Source organism: Peromyscus maniculatus, chromosome X, assembly GCF_049852395.1.
Source record: "Peromyscus maniculatus bairdii isolate BWxNUB_F1_BW_parent chromosome X, HU_Pman_BW_mat_3.1, whole genome shotgun sequence".
In the NCBI taxonomy this organism is placed as follows: domain Eukaryota; kingdom Metazoa; phylum Chordata; class Mammalia; order Rodentia; family Cricetidae; genus Peromyscus; species Peromyscus maniculatus.
This window is the reverse complement of record NC_134875.1, coordinates 20,389,518-20,404,910: the sequence shown is the minus strand read 5'-3', so window position 1 is coordinate 20,404,910 and position 15,393 is coordinate 20,389,518. Positions and strand designations below refer to the sequence as shown.

The 15,393-nt window shown below is 41.7% G+C and overlaps 1 protein-coding gene across 2 annotated transcripts; it reads right to left on the bottom strand.

Annotated features, from left to right (window-relative positions):
- Window positions 1-8,055: 8,055 nt before the first annotated feature.
- On the bottom strand, window positions 8,056-15,393 carry LOC143270735 (cancer/testis antigen 55-like). Of its 2 annotated transcripts, XR_013047971.1 has the most exons (6): window positions 15,027-15,393; window positions 13,995-14,179; window positions 11,668-11,812; window positions 9,183-9,295; window positions 8,861-9,096; window positions 8,181-8,311 (listed from the first exon to the last, which is right to left on the bottom strand). XR_013047971.1 is itself a non-coding variant. In XM_076561742.1 (5 exons), the coding sequence occupies exons 1-5, from the start codon at window positions 15,133-15,135 to the stop codon at window positions 8,120-8,122; spliced, it is 744 nt and encodes a 247-aa protein (XP_076417857.1). In that variant the 5' UTR covers window positions 15,136-15,393; the 3' UTR covers window positions 8,056-8,119. The 2 variants fall into 2 exon arrangements, 1 of the variants encoding a protein (XP_076417857.1); XM_076561742.1 differs by lacking the exon at window positions 8,861-9,096 and having other exon boundaries at window positions 8,056-8,311.

The following is a 15,393-nucleotide window of genomic DNA, read 5'->3' as shown; positions in this document are numbered from 1 at the left end:
GTACACTTTAGTTAACTGTCATTTTCTGCACAATTCTATATTACATTTAGGTTTGAAAGTTTGTGTAGAGATCTAATAAATTATAACAATAAAATATATTTGGTTTTAAATTTCTTCTTGTGTTTAAGTGAACAATAAAGAGTATGACACAGTATGATAAAATCTCCTTTGATTTATGAGTTTTTGTCTTTTGAGACAAGGTCTCTGTGACATTGTGTCATAAAGCTGCTTTTGTCAGGATATTTACTGTTGTTGATGATGCTGGAACTTGAACTTAGGGCCTTGGCACTTTCTAGGCAAGCTCTCTACTCGAGCTCTATTTTGGCCCTTAAAATATTTTGTTGAAGGATCTCACTTTGCTGTCTAGATTAGACTTCAACTTGCTTTGTAGCCATGGAAGACCTCAAATACAAGATGTTCTGTTGTTAGAATCTTAGATGGTCTTTTAATAAAAAAAACCCAGAGCCCTATATCAGGGTGAAAGCTGAAAGATCAGAGAAGCAGAACAGCCAGCTACTAGTTCTTTCCTCTTTGCAATCCTCAGCCTGAAGAGAGTGAGTTCCTGTTTCCTCACACCTTATATACCTTTCTCTGCCCAGACATCACCTCCTGGGATTAAAGGTGTGTGTGCTTCCCGGTACTGGGATTAAAGGTGTGTGCCACCATTGCCTGGTTCTGTTTCCAGTGTGACCTTGAACTCACAGAGATCCAGACAGATCTCTGCCTCAAGAGAGATAGGATTAAGGGCGTGTGCCACCACTGTCTGACCTCTGTGTCTAATTAGTGACTGGTCCTGTCCTCTGACCCGCAGGTAAGTTTTATTGGGGTGCATAATATATCACTACAATGGCCTACCTCAGCCTGTTGAACCACTCACATACAAGATGTTCCTGCCTCAGCATCCTGAGGAGCTGACATACAGGATGTCCCTGCTTCAGCATCCTGAGGAGCTCACATACAGGATGTCCCTGCCTCAGCATCCTGAGGAGCTCACATACAGGATGTCCCTGCCTCAGCATCCTGAGGAACTCACATACAGGATGTCCCTGCCTCAGCATCCTGAGGAGCTGATGTTGCAGGCTTCCACTACCAAATTCAGTGTTTTTGCCTTTTTCAGACAAGGAGCCTCTATGTAGTTTTGCATGAGAGGTTCTGAGAGACAGACCAGATCCTTGAGAGGTTACTAATAGCCCGGGCAGAGACCAGGCCTTAGTTTTGGTTCACTGGAACTGGCTGGAGCTGAGGAAGCAGTTTTCAAGAAGACCACAACTCAGGGGCAACCAATCAGCAGCCCCCCCACACCTGTAGGCTAGCTCAGCAGGTGCTCCACAGCCTTCAGCTGGCTCAGCAGGTGCTCCACAGCCTTCTGCTAGCTAAAGATAGCTCTCCATACCCTGCTGCTGGAGCATCTCCAACCTCTAGAGCCTCCCACCAATCAGCCCCCAGTCTAATCTTTCCTCCACCAACCAGCCCCAGATGAATCCCTCCTCCCCGGAATTTCCCTAACCCTGCTTAGAAGGATCCCGTAACCTTCTCTGGGAGGTCTCCATTTACTACCCCAATATGTTGGAAATTTTAATAAATGCTCTTGCTGATTGCATTCGTGACTTGCAGTCTTTTATGGGACCTCATGCAGACCCTAACACTGGAGATTCTTCAGTCTGATATCTTCCTGCCTCTGCCTCCATCTAGACTGCTTGGATTACAGATGTGAGATACCACGTCCATCCTTTTGTTTTTCAATTCGTAGTTACTTTCTGTTCTGATTGTTTTTATGTCCTTACCACTCTCTTTCTGTGTTGCTTACTGACATTTAATTTTGGATCACTAGCTTGTGTTTTATTTTAGCATTTTTCCTTTTAGAGTGATACAATTTCTCCCTGTGTACTATTGAGCTAAATCCCTGAAGTTCTAGTAGGCAGTATTTTCACTATTATTTCAATCTATGTATTTAAATTTTTCTTTGTGAGTTCTACATTTCATACATTTCTTAATGTGCTAATAGCACTTCAAATATCTATGGTTTCTAAATGCATTTTTCTTGGCATTTTCTAACAGTATTTTTCTCTGAATAAACTTTCTGAATTGAAGTTCATCATTTACATAGTGCTGTGCTCATTTTTTTTTAAAAAAATCTATGCTTTGTAAGAATAGACATATTCTAATTTAGTACCACAGAATTCTAGATATGTGCGTTAAATTGAACTTATTGATCAACATTTAGTCTTTTGTTTATTTTGCTAATATATCTGTCTCTTTGGCTGCAAAGTAATTAAAGAACAGTTGGATATAAGGTAAAAGTTTTGTATTCTAATATTGTACTGTAAATTCTTCCTTTTATAGCTATCAATTTTACACACACACACACACACACACACACACACACACACACATTTGAGACAGTGTCTCACTGTGTAGTCTCAAATCCTCGAATTCTCTATGTAGAAGGCTAGACTCAAACTCACAGAGTTCTGCATGCTGCTGCCTCCTGAGTGCCGGGATTAAAAGCTTGCACCACTACCGCTAGCTACATTTGTTTGTTTGTTTGTTTTGGGGGGGGTTGGGTTTTTTTTCTTTTTTTTTTTTTTTGGTTTTTTGAGACAAGGTTTCTCTGTGTAGCTTTGTGCCTTTCCTGGAACTCGCTTTGGAGACCAGGCTGGCCTCGAACTCACAGAGATCCACCTGGCTCTGCCTCCCAAGTGCTGGGATTAAAGGCCTGTGCCACCACCGCCCGGCATACATTTGTATTTTGGAAGTATAAACTTAAAATGTATAAATCTTCCTATGACTTGAGCTCTTAAGCATTATATATCGCTGTGGAATGATACTTTTGTACACTGTGAAGATTCATCACTCAGATTGGTTTAATAAAAAGCTGATTGACTGGTAGTCAGGCAGAAAGTATAGATGAGACACCAAACTAAGATAACTGGGAAGAAGGAGGGTAGAGTCAGAGGAACTATTAGCTAGACACAGAGGAAGTGGGGCATGTACAAAATGAGGTAGCAAGTCATGAGACACATGGTGTAACTTAGACAAGAAATATGGGTTAGTTTGAGTTGTAATAGCTAGTTATTAATAAGCCTGAGATATTGAATGAGCATTTATAATTTGTATTAAGATTCTGGGTGGTTGTTTGGTTGCAGGCAGTCAGGACAAGAAAACTCCACCCACATTATATTGACCATACTATTGCTTCTTTCATTACCTTCTGCAGTTGTTTATTTATAGAAGGAGAAGAGGAGGAAGAAAGAGTGTAAGAGACAGAGGGGGTGGAGGACACCAGGAGAACAAGGTCCTCTAAATCAAGTGAGCAAAGCTCATATGAACTCACAGAGACTGAAGCAGATAGCACAGGACCTGCACAGGTCTGCACCAGGTCCTCTATGTATATATCATGCCTTTCAGTTTAGGATTTTTTTTTTAGATTTATTTATTTATGTATGTCTGCAGGCCAGAAGAGGGCACCAGATCTCATTACAGATGGTTGTGAGCCACCATGTGGTTGCTGGGAGTTGAACTCAGGACCTCTGGAAGAGCAGTCAGTGCTCTTAACCTCTGAGCCATCTCTCCAGCCCCCCATTTTAGGATTTTTATGGGACTCCTGAGTGTGTGAACAAGTGGGTCTCTGATTCTTATGCAGCTCTTGGGGCTCTATTCCTTCTGTTGTTTTGCCTTGTCCAACTTGGATGTGATTGCTTTTGTTTTATCTTATTACATATATTTTGTTATGTTTTTTTGTTATCTCTTAGAAACCTATTCTTTTCTAATGAAAGACAGAAAGGGAGTCTATCCAGATGGGAGAGGTGGTGGGAAGGAACTGGGAGAAATAGAGAGGGGGAAATTATAATCAGGATATATTGTATGAGAAAAGAACCTATGTTCAATAAAAGGGGGAAAGAAAAATAAAATATCCCTATTTTAATATTTATCACATACTTCTCAATTTGTTCACACTAGAAATTTCCATATAATCTTCTATTTCAAGTGTGCCCTTATCCCATATGAGATATATCTAATTATGTTTTATAATGTTATAATCTCCCACTTCCTGATACATATAGTCCATTTACATTCACAGTACCCAACTCATATGTATGGACCTACTGCCACCAATATACTTTATGAGTTTTACCTTGTACTTTCTTTATTCTCCTTTTATTTTCTGTGTAGAATCTTTTTTTTCCATCTTGTTTAATTCCATTTTCTTCTATAATATTAGAGGGACCAGCCTTAATATTAGACATCCCAGAGGCTCAGGAGAGAGAACTACTAATGGTGAGGACTGTTTTTGGGAAATAGAATCTCAGCACACCAAGCTCTATCGTCCAATTGCTTTAATTCCTCTGGCATAACATCCTTTATACACAACTTCAGTTTTGTTCTCATGTCTAGCTCCTTTCTTGCCTGATTTCTCTCTATATTTATCTATTTCTCCCTCTAAGTTCTATCTTAATTCTCTCGTCTTAATTCTGCCTCATCTAGGTCCTTTTCACCTTGTTCTTACCCAGCTAGTACTTCCCCATCTGGCTCTTCCTCATCTTCCATCTTGTCCACATGTACTCTCTGGTCAAAATCATCTGTATCCCTCTCCATTCTCCATCTCTTCATTCTCTACGTTCCTTCTAAGTCTCCCAGGAATCCAGGTATAAACCCAAGCAATAGCAAGCCCCTGATCGAGCAAGGTCACCAGGCTTGAATTCTACAGGGTCATAAAGGCAGGTAAGAATTTTTCTCAGGCAGTGACCACCAGGCTTCCAGGGTCAACCAGAGGGGTGATAAGAATCACATAGAGGGGCAGTAATTGTTAATTATCATTTGCAGCCCAAAAGGGAAATGACTAATGAATTAACTAAAGGCTAAATTCGGGTAATATCTAAGAAAAGGGATCTTATGTGCTCAACTATAATCTTAAATTTGATTGGTAGAAAATGTTAAGAATTTGTAAGTTGCTAGGTCAATGGGAGAAAATAAACCTGTCTTCTTTTTTCCTGTGGCTCCTATCTGTCCAAGCTATCTGCTGTTTTTCTGCAGGTGGGGGGAAGTGTGCTGGGTCGCTAGGCAACCTGTGCTCAGCTAGATGCCTCTGGTGATAGTTAAAGGGAGATCTGGAACTGGAGGTAAGGTTTGGGAAAGGAGGAAGTAAAGCTTAATTGGCACATCCGCCAGGCCTTCTCAAACAGGTAGTCTGGACACAAGTCTGTTCTTAGAGAGTACAGAGGTGTCTCTGATAAGGTACTTTTTTCTGTCTGGGGATGGACCTGGCCGGATGCTGCCAATGAAGATAATTACAGAGACACTTTAACTGGGGTTCTGGCTGTGCATAGCTGTCAGCCCACAAGGTTATCTAAATATTCCTTTAGTAGAGGGGAAATGGTGCCCAATAGATGATGGAAAAACTACAATAGCACACAAGAAACTCATAGCAGGAAACAGCCATATTGATATCTAGGTCCATGGCCCTACCACAGCCAGGGTCTGTATTGATGTCCATGGCTCTGTTACCACTGAAGGCCGTGCCACCTGGGGCTATGTCATAGTCCGGTGACCACAATGCTGCTGGGCCCATGCCGACCTGAGAGGCCTGCACTGCCACGTTTGGCTATGGTGACATCTAGGCCCAAGCTGCTGCTGCTGGCTATGTCTGGATCTGTGCTCCTGTCACAGCAGGGTCTGTGTTGATGTCTATTGCCTATGTTACCACAGGGGCCTATTCGAATCATGTGATGAACCATTGGTTGAAACGTGTTGAAGTTCAAGGGCTGTGCTGAGCTGGCCCTGCCCCTCACCAGCCTGGCCTGAAGAGAATTGCCTCCACCCCCACATGAGGGCTGACCCTGTCCCTCACTGGCTCTGAGATAATGGATTCTGATGACCCTGCACTGGAGAGCTGGCCCCTCAACTAATAGGAAAGATGCCACCACCTATACTTGGGAAAGCTGGCCCCACCACTCACCACCGTTGTGGGAGAGCTGGCTCTGCCCCTCACCTGAGAGGGGTGGTCCAAGCACTGGGCAAAACAGCTTAGCTACCACCCAGGCACACTCCCCAAACCTACCCCATCTGTGTGTGACCTGCTGAAGGACTTGAAGAGACTGGTCCTGCAGAACCATAGCCATAGCGTCTCCATGACTTGGGATAATAGCAGGATATCTTTTCATATCTATATCAAGAGGAGTTTTGGTGAGTGTCCAGTATTGTTGGGGCCTCAGAACCCAGAGGCCTTGAACCTGCCCAGCAACACATTACACAATGCACATTTCTAAGTAAAGCTGTGTGGACAAAAGGGTCTACTGCATGATGCACAGCAGCTCCCAATGCCACTGAGAAGAATGAAGAAGAAAGGGAGAGGCAGGAAAGATTGAGGATCGAAGTGTGTTTTTTTTTTCCTTTTGTTTTTGTTTTTGTTTTTGCTTGTTTGTTCTTATCTTATTTTTATTATTTCTTTTTTAGTTTTCCTTGGTGGAGGACACAACAAGGGTGAAGGATGGATATGGAGGGAGTGGGAAGTGAATAGGACTGAGGTGCATGATGTGAAATTCCCAAAGAATCAATTAAGAAAATATTAAAATATCTTCGGGCTGGAGAGATGACTCAGTGGTTAGGAGCACAGACCACTTTTCTAGAGGATCCGGGTTCAAATTCCAGCACCCACATTACAGCTCCCAACTGTCCGTAAACTCTAATTTCAAGGAATCTGATAGCCTCACACATACATGCAGACAATACAGCAATGTACACAATTTTAAAATAATTAATAATAATAATAACAATAATTTAGCAGGGCAGTGGTGGTGCATGCATTTAATCTTAGCACTCAAGAGGCAGAGGCAGGTGTATATCTGTGAGTTCGAAGCCAGCCTGGTCTACAGAGCTAGTTCCAGGACAGCCAAGGTTGTTACACAGTGAAACTCTGTCTCAAAAAATAAAATAGTACTAATAGTATTTTGGAGTTGTTACAGTTACAGTTGAGATGGCATAGAGTTATCTGGTGATCCAGAGAAATTTCAAGGAAGCGAATATTGGGAGAACTGTGATGGTAAAAAAAAAAAAAAGCCAGGGTATATGTGGAAAACTTTGTCACTTGTGGACATGAGCTTCTGGTCAAATCATGGATAATATGCCTGGGATAAACATACCACCACTTTCCAGTGATACTGGATCTCTGAAATGTCACTGGCCTTAAGACACATTTATGTGTATATTGTCTAGACACTTCCCCCTTGGGTCAACAATGTCAGGATCCTGAAAAGGGATCTAGGGTTTTATCTGATCCATGTCTGCAAATGAACTACTCTAATCCCATAAAATGGGTCACAGAATTGATATTTTGCACATATGGTAATGTTTTATTTAAATGAGTTCTTAATGGAAGGTGGAACAATTTAAATTGAAGCAATTGAAACTATAGTAAAACACTACTACAGGCCAGTGAAATGATTTACTAGTCTGCAGGTTTCAGTCTGCCCCTAGGGTCCACTAAGAACTATTATAATGGTAGGAACTGGAAAACAATTCACTTAACACCCTATTTTTATGGAGATTAAATGCTAGCATAGGAAGAGGATCCATAGATTCCCCCACAATGTCAGGTGACATACCCATCTCTACCTCCTCTTGAGTTCCCCTTGACATGCTGGTGTGGGGAAACAGTTAAATTTAACAAATGGAGCAGCAGAGCAGCTGGTAGGAAATGAAAGATATTGTAGACCAAAAAAAATTGGAAAGGCATAAAGAGACTCAAGCTAGAAGCAAGCTGTAATGTTAAATCATACCTGGTCACATTCACCTGCTCACTCCTGGAATCTTGAAAAGTTAAATGCTTTGCTTCTCCATGCTGCTTAATGGCCCATGAGGCCAGTGGCAACACAGAATCTGCTCTTGCTTATAGAAAATGATGCATTTACCCTAAGGGCAGGGCTATTTCTTTGCTAAAATCATGTTCCAATAGGGCATGGTTTTGAATTAACAAGGTACCTTCCTAAAATAGGTTCAAGTTGCTAATGAAATCAACAGGATGTTCAAAAGAAGAGTCATAGTTCATACACCTTTGGATTACATGCTCATTTTGTTTTATTAGCCCAGAGCCTTACAAATAATCGTGAATTACAAGGCTTCGTCAATATGTTTCCACTGGGATCATTGATACTGCTCTCCAAGAACAGTGTGGTTGAATGCTGTCCACAGCAACCACATTCACGATGTCATACAATCCCGGAGTATAATCTGTAGGCTTCTGGAGGGAATCCTCAGTAAAAAAGATGATGTCATCTACTATGCCAGTTCTTCCATCAATACTGGTAACACAGACCTATCAAGAGAAATGAGGGCAATGAGTATGGAGAAGCATAACCCACCACAGATGGCCCTCAACAACCCCTTGGCTCTACTCAGCAGGTCCTTCAACCCATCACTGATTCTCATCCTTGACACACAGGGAATGCCTGGGTACTGTGTTATCACAATGATTCAGCATCCCACCTCACTCCTATTAAAGCAGAGAAATAAGACAAACATTGGGTGGCATATGAGAGGATGTGCCCTTCAGGCTACCCAATGTGACCTCACACTCTATCTCCTGTGTGATGAGAAGACATGCCCTTCATGCTACCCAATAATGGACCCACACTATCTCCTGTGTGATGAGAAGACATGCCTTTTCAGGCTACCTTATGTGACCCCAAACTCTATCTCCTGTGTGATGAGAAGACATGCCCTTCATGCTACCCAACATGGCTTCACACTCTATCTCCTGTGTGATGAGAAGACACGATCTTCATGCTACACAATGTGGCCTCACACTCTAGCTCCCTGACTTTACATCTCATTCTCAGGCTGTACTGACCAAGGTCTTACCCACCTTTAATTAGCAGGCTGAACACCTCAAACCCAGTGCACTCAAATTTCTCCCACAATTGCCTCACAGCCAAGACGCTTTCTAACTCTTGTCCACAAACATCCTAACATCAAGTAAAGCACACAAGTGAGGCGTTAACTGTGTATATATTTTACATTATTTTCTGCTTATTTCCTTTTCAATCAGTGAATGTGTCCACTTTGGCAGGGGATATATTGCCAAAAATACCAAACAAAATCCTGGGTAAAAAAAAAAAAAAAAGTGATCAGAAAGGAAGAATAGGCAGCTACCTACCGAGGACAAAGGCAATATGGAAGCAAATTACCTCATCCATATTCTGGGAATTTAGGAAGCTCACAGCGTTGATAGTGATGTTTGGAGTACCTGGCTTCAAGGAATATTCAACCAGCAACAAGTCTCCTTTAAAAGGCAAGAACCCTAAAACAGCAAAGAAAATTAGAAATGTAAATACAATTGCACTTACATCATATCACATTACTTCAGGTCATTTGTCACTGAAATAGGCTAAACAACATTTCCTGAATGTAAAGTAACTTTTCCAAATACTTAGATACCTTTTGGACAGGTATGGTGGTTCATGCCTTTAATGCCAGCAGTCCAGATGCAGAGGCAGGTAGATCTCTGTGAGTTTAAGGCCAGCCTGGTCTGCAGAAAGAATTCCAGGACAGCCCAGACTACAAAGTGAGACCCTGTCTCAAAAAAACAAAAACAAAAACAAAAAACAAAACCCCATCACAGACACCTTGAACATATTCCTACAATAAGGGAAATTTATAATGCTTCAAACACTGGTTCTTCTACCCTGATTAATGGTCAGATGCTGATAACTAACAACTGTGTGTCTCGGAGTGAGCATTTTGGTAGGATCACTGGTATTCCTCCTCAAATTGTTACATCTCCTTTGGGAGAGGCAGCCAGGCACATTAGTTGAAGCAAATTGTTGAGCCAGTGAGCCTTTCAGCATACCTAGGCTAAAGAGAAAATGTGAGGACCTAACTGTTGAGATAGTGTTCCAGAATAAGGACACAGAGAAGGGGTGGAGAGAGAGCAAAGGCTCCAGGGCTATTTGCAATGACTGACGTATATCTAATATAAATCCCTTACATGTAGGGTGTTTTCAATGAACAGACATTGAATGCAGTCAGATGTGCTGGCCAAAGCTTATTATCTCAGTCCTGGAGGGATGGCTAGGCAGTTAAGAGCTCATGCTGCTGTAGTAGAGGGCACAGGTTGGCTTCCCAGAAACCACACAGTGCCTCAGAACCATCTGTAACTCTAGTTTCAGAGGATCTAAGACCCTCCTCTGGCCTCCTCAGGCACCAGGCACACATAGTACTCATATGTGCATATAAACACTCATATGCATAAATAAAAATTAATAAATGGTTTTTGTTTTGTTTTTAAGAATAGAGCTGGGCATAGTGGCACACACCTTTGATCTCAGAACTTGGAAGTCAGAGGCATGGGGAACTCTATAAGTTTCAGGCCCACCTAGTCTATATAGTGAGTTCTAAACAACCAGGGCTAATTAGAGAGATCTTGTATTAAAAAAAAAAGAAAAAGAAATGAGAGAGAGAGAGAGAGAGAGAGAGAGAGAGAGAGAGAGAGAGAGAGAGAGAGAGAGAATAGAAAATGCTCTCACCAGATTGGCCTGTGTAGGTCGTTTTCTTGATTAGTAGGGAGGCCTAGCACATTGTGGGTGGTACAAATCCAGGATAGGTTGTCTTAATGGTATATAAGAAGGCAGGGTGAGCCATGAGGAGTAAGTAACCCAGTAAGCAACACCCCTTCATGGTCTCCATTTCAGTTTCTGTCTTAGGTAGCTGTATTGAGCTCCTGCCCTTATTTATCTTGACTATGGACTACAATCTTCAAGATGAAATAAACCCTTTCCTCCCCAAGTTGCTTTTGGTCACAGTGTTCATCACAGCAGTTGAAACCCTAATGAAGACATGCTCCCTCTCCCAGAAGCTATCAATTATCAATATTTCCTTTGCTAGGAGTGAACTTCGTGTCCACTTTCACACTTGATGCTGAGATTTGGTCTGGGTTGAGCTTGCATGAAGCTTCTTTTAAAGGCATTGAAAAAGAGATAGTTATAGTCTATTGAGCTTGGGTTATACGATCTTCAGAATGTGGGAGGTGTTCTTACAATTGGAAATAAGGTACAATAAAGGAGAAAGAGGTTAATATTGTTTAAAACTTTCCTGATATCATTTACAGTGTGAATGCAATCACTGATGACTCTATATGGTTTTTATTTATCAACTTATTTCTGTAGTTTTTCTTTTTAAAATTTTTGGTTTTTCAGATATGTTTCTTCAGGGTCTTTTAAAGCTCACTGTATATCCAAGGTGTGGTTCTGAACTCAAGAAACCCTAGCTTCTGGCTTCTGAGTGCTGAGATCATAGAATTTTTGTTGCTTTGCTTTTGAGACAAGGTATCAAGAAGTGTTGGGACTAAAGGCATGTACTTCCATGTCTACAAGAGGGCATTTTCTCAATTGGTGTTTTCTCTTCCCAAATGACTCTAGTCTGTGTCATGCTGACCTAACAATTAGCCAACACAGTGAATCAGTGCTTTTTTTAAAGTGCTTTTAGGTCCACCATGCTCCAGTGGAAGGCCACATGGCCGTGAATTTATAGGCAGTACAAACTGAATTTGATCAGTGAATACAAAGAGGACACAAAGTTGGGTAGATAGGGAAGGGGCAGATTTACGGGACATGAATACAGTCTAAGTTCATTATGTAAAATTCTCAAGGAACTAAATAAAATGTTAAACCATACCTCCAGAAAGAAGTTGCATGGGAAAGAAAGTTTCCTCACTGATATAGATGTTGTCTCCTGTTGTATAAGTCACACATTTAATGCAAAGTCTCTTGTCAAATTCGGATGGTTCAATACCATAAATGGGATCCGACACAGCTTTCACCTACAAGATAAGGAGATAGTGGTTGCAGCTAAAAATAACAATTACAGTCAGGACTTTGTATATGCAAATGATTCACCACCAAAACAACTGCAATTTAATGAGTCGGTTTGTCACAGTTGTAAGGACATTTGGGACATACGACTCTTGTTAGAGACAAAGTGCTTTATTTTTCACATCAAGACAGCCCTCATTCAGTAGAAATCATTTCAATGACAGCTTTCAACACTATCAACATGGACATGAGAAGATGCATAAATTGTGTCTGTGCTTGTTCTGTGAATTGGTCAGTGCATTCCAAAAAGAAATTACCCATCTATGTTGAATGCACACACATCTTTAGGTTCAGTGATTAGACCTGTTCTGCACTCCGATTCTACAGGAAACCACAGATACACTGTACCTTGAATAATTTCAGGGTTTTCCTGGCAAACTTGCATTCTCCAAGTTCTTTTTTTTTCTCCACCTAATAAATAACTACTAATGGAGCTGGAGAGATGGCAAGGGAGTTAATAGCACAAATTGCTCTTCCAGAAGACCTGAGTTTGATTCCCAGCACCCATGTCAGGCAGCTCCTAAGGCCATTATCACTCCCACTACTGCCACTGTTCTCTGCAAGCATGTATACACAGGTGGCATGCACTCACACAGACACATGTATACATGCTTAAAAATAAAATAAATCTTCAAAAGTAGAAATACTGGGAACACAGAGAAGAATACACATATATTCTAAGGCTTAAGGAAAGATTTTCATATACTGTTGCCCTTCCCAATCAAATGGCACTGAGTGGATGATCCAATACATGGTACAGGACCACTACACATAGCCAGTTATAAAGCAAGGTGTGGATCCTTGTCCCAGGACCCTATGTCAAAATCAGGGTGATTGAATGTTTGTATTTCTGTAAACATACAGCTTTTAGAAAAACAAAACCAAAATGAGACAGTACATGGGGCTTGAAACCCCAGCACGTGGAATGAAGAAACTAGGGAGATGACTGAATCTGAGGCCAGGCATGTGATATACAGACTGAGACTCTGTCTCCTAAAACAAGAATAAATACATTGGAAAAGAAATTAATGTCCACATAAATCATGAATTGACATTAGCTTTACAATTCCTGCTAAAAATCAGAAGGTAAAGACACAATGAGCATACTTAGAGTACGTTAACATTATACGTAAAATCAAGAACACAGAGTACTAGGTAAAATAATGGGAAGAAACATGCACAATTTTCCTAACAAAGACAGTATTTTTCCTAACATGGAAAGAGCTATTATGAATTTAACTAATGAGAGGAGTAAAAAGAGAAAATTGCTTCATTATCACTAAGATTTAAAGAAATTGGGAGGTTAGGGAACTGTCTCAGTGGATGAAGTGCATCTTGTGCAACCGTAGGGCCTGACTGCTGATTCCCAGCACCCTCACATAAAAGCAGGGTGTGGTGGAATCCATCCGTAACCTCAGTACTGAGAGGTAGAGACCACGAGATTCTGTGACTTTCTGGACAGGCAGAATAGCCCTAACAGTGAGCTCCAGGTTCTGTGAGAGACTGTCCCTAAACAGAAGGGGGCAAGAAACTGAGAGAAACATGCCAATGCTGAACTATGACCTTCACACATGCCTGCATGGGTGACTCCACATGCATACAACACACACACACACACACACACACATGCACGCATGCACGCACGTGCACACGCACACACGCATACGCACACACCACACATAAACAGGCAACAAAAAAGAGAGTTTTATAATTTGAAAATAATATTATGAAGCCATTTTAGTTCTCATTTTATAATAATATAATATAAAATTATTTTATAATAATAGTAATTAAAAATAATCTATGTTTACCAATACTGGCAAAAGGCTGTTTTGTAGCCTGTTGATGAGACAATCAATTTGGATATTATAGCTAAAAATAATTTAATATCATCCACTGATATGTAAACACCCTAACTGTCATGATAGAACTCTCATCCAGTGACTGATGGAAGCAGATGCAGAGACCCACGGCCAAGCCCCAAGTCGAGCTCAGGGAGTCCAATCAGTGAGAGAGAGGAGGGATTATATGAGCAAGAGATATCAAGACCATGAATGATGCTCATTTTAATCCAAGAGGAAATATCAAAATGCCATCACTATAAGAAAGTCTCAGCTAACTCAGTCTTACTTTGATTGTTTTGAGTGCATGAGTTGTTTCATCTTCTTCCACTAGAGCAATGACATTCATTCCAACATTCACCGGGACATTGCCACACACCATGTCTGGATTGAAGAAGATAGATTCATTAATGCAGCCACAGTCGGTACACAGGGTGGTCACAATTCCTCTGACAGTCTTCAACTTGGAGATATCTATGACACAGATAAACAAAGGTCACAACAGTTCATATCAAATGCAATCCGTCTCTACACAGAAGTCCTACTCTGAGCACCTGTGTAGATGTGAGCACGTATCATCACTTCTCTGACCAGAAAAACCGTTCCTGGGCCCTAAGATTGTGACCACTGAATGTCACTTCCACAGCATCTGTGGGTGGCCTGTCCCAGTAAGAGTACAAGTCCTGCTCAGGAAGCCTCTTTAAACTCCCATTACTGCTGGTATATGCCTGCCTCAGCAGCAGCAGCAAATGCATAACCATGGCTCTAATTTCTGACCAAGCATTAAAAGATATGTGCAGATGTAAGGACATGTTTTCAAATTGTCTTTTATTCTTCATGAGCATAATGGGTAAGCAATGTTTTGGGAACTGGCTCCAGTATCCTGCTGGGACAACCGGCCACCTTCCTTCATAGTACCCTCCTTATGACTGACTCTGCTTCCTGGCTTCAGATACATGTGTGCATGGGAAACAAGACCAAATTCAGTCTCCAGTGAGATGTTCCCTTTTCTGGGGAATACACAAAGGCTTCTTGCAAGGGGGAAGGGAGAGACAGTACATCCCGCAAAGACTTGTGTCACGTGTTCTTTGAGTTGGTCCAAACACCCTCCTGCTTTGGCTCACCACGGGAGCTTGGGGCACAGTTCAGTGCTGGCCTAACTCTTGGGAACTCAGGGACACCCTCATGCTCAACAGCCACTCAGGATGGCGGCAGGTCCCTCCCGCCATCTGTGTCCCACAACACCTCATGGTGGAGAGAGGCCCTTTTCTGAGGAGTCTTCTTGAGTGGGGGACATGGGGACTGACTCCCAGAAGATTACCTTGATCATGGGGACTGTCTCCAAGAGGATTATCTTGAATCTGTAGATTTTCTTCAGATTCGGTGCTCCTCCAAAAGAAATTTAAAATACGGCGCAGAATTCTCTGCATAGTTACCACTGGCCTGGGCAACACCGAGGCTTTCTGATGAAGCTTGAGATATCCTGACTGTCAAGTTCGATTCTTCGGCATCCCTGAGATGGTAGTGAATGGCTAATAGACCAACCTGAGGAGAGCCTGCAGTAGGGTACCTCCACAGGGGCTTCCAGGTTTCAGGGAGACCACTGGAGGTCACTACTTTTCAGCCAATGAGACGCAACTGTTTGTTTACGTCACTACTGTAGCCAATGAGAGACACTGAGCAGGGAA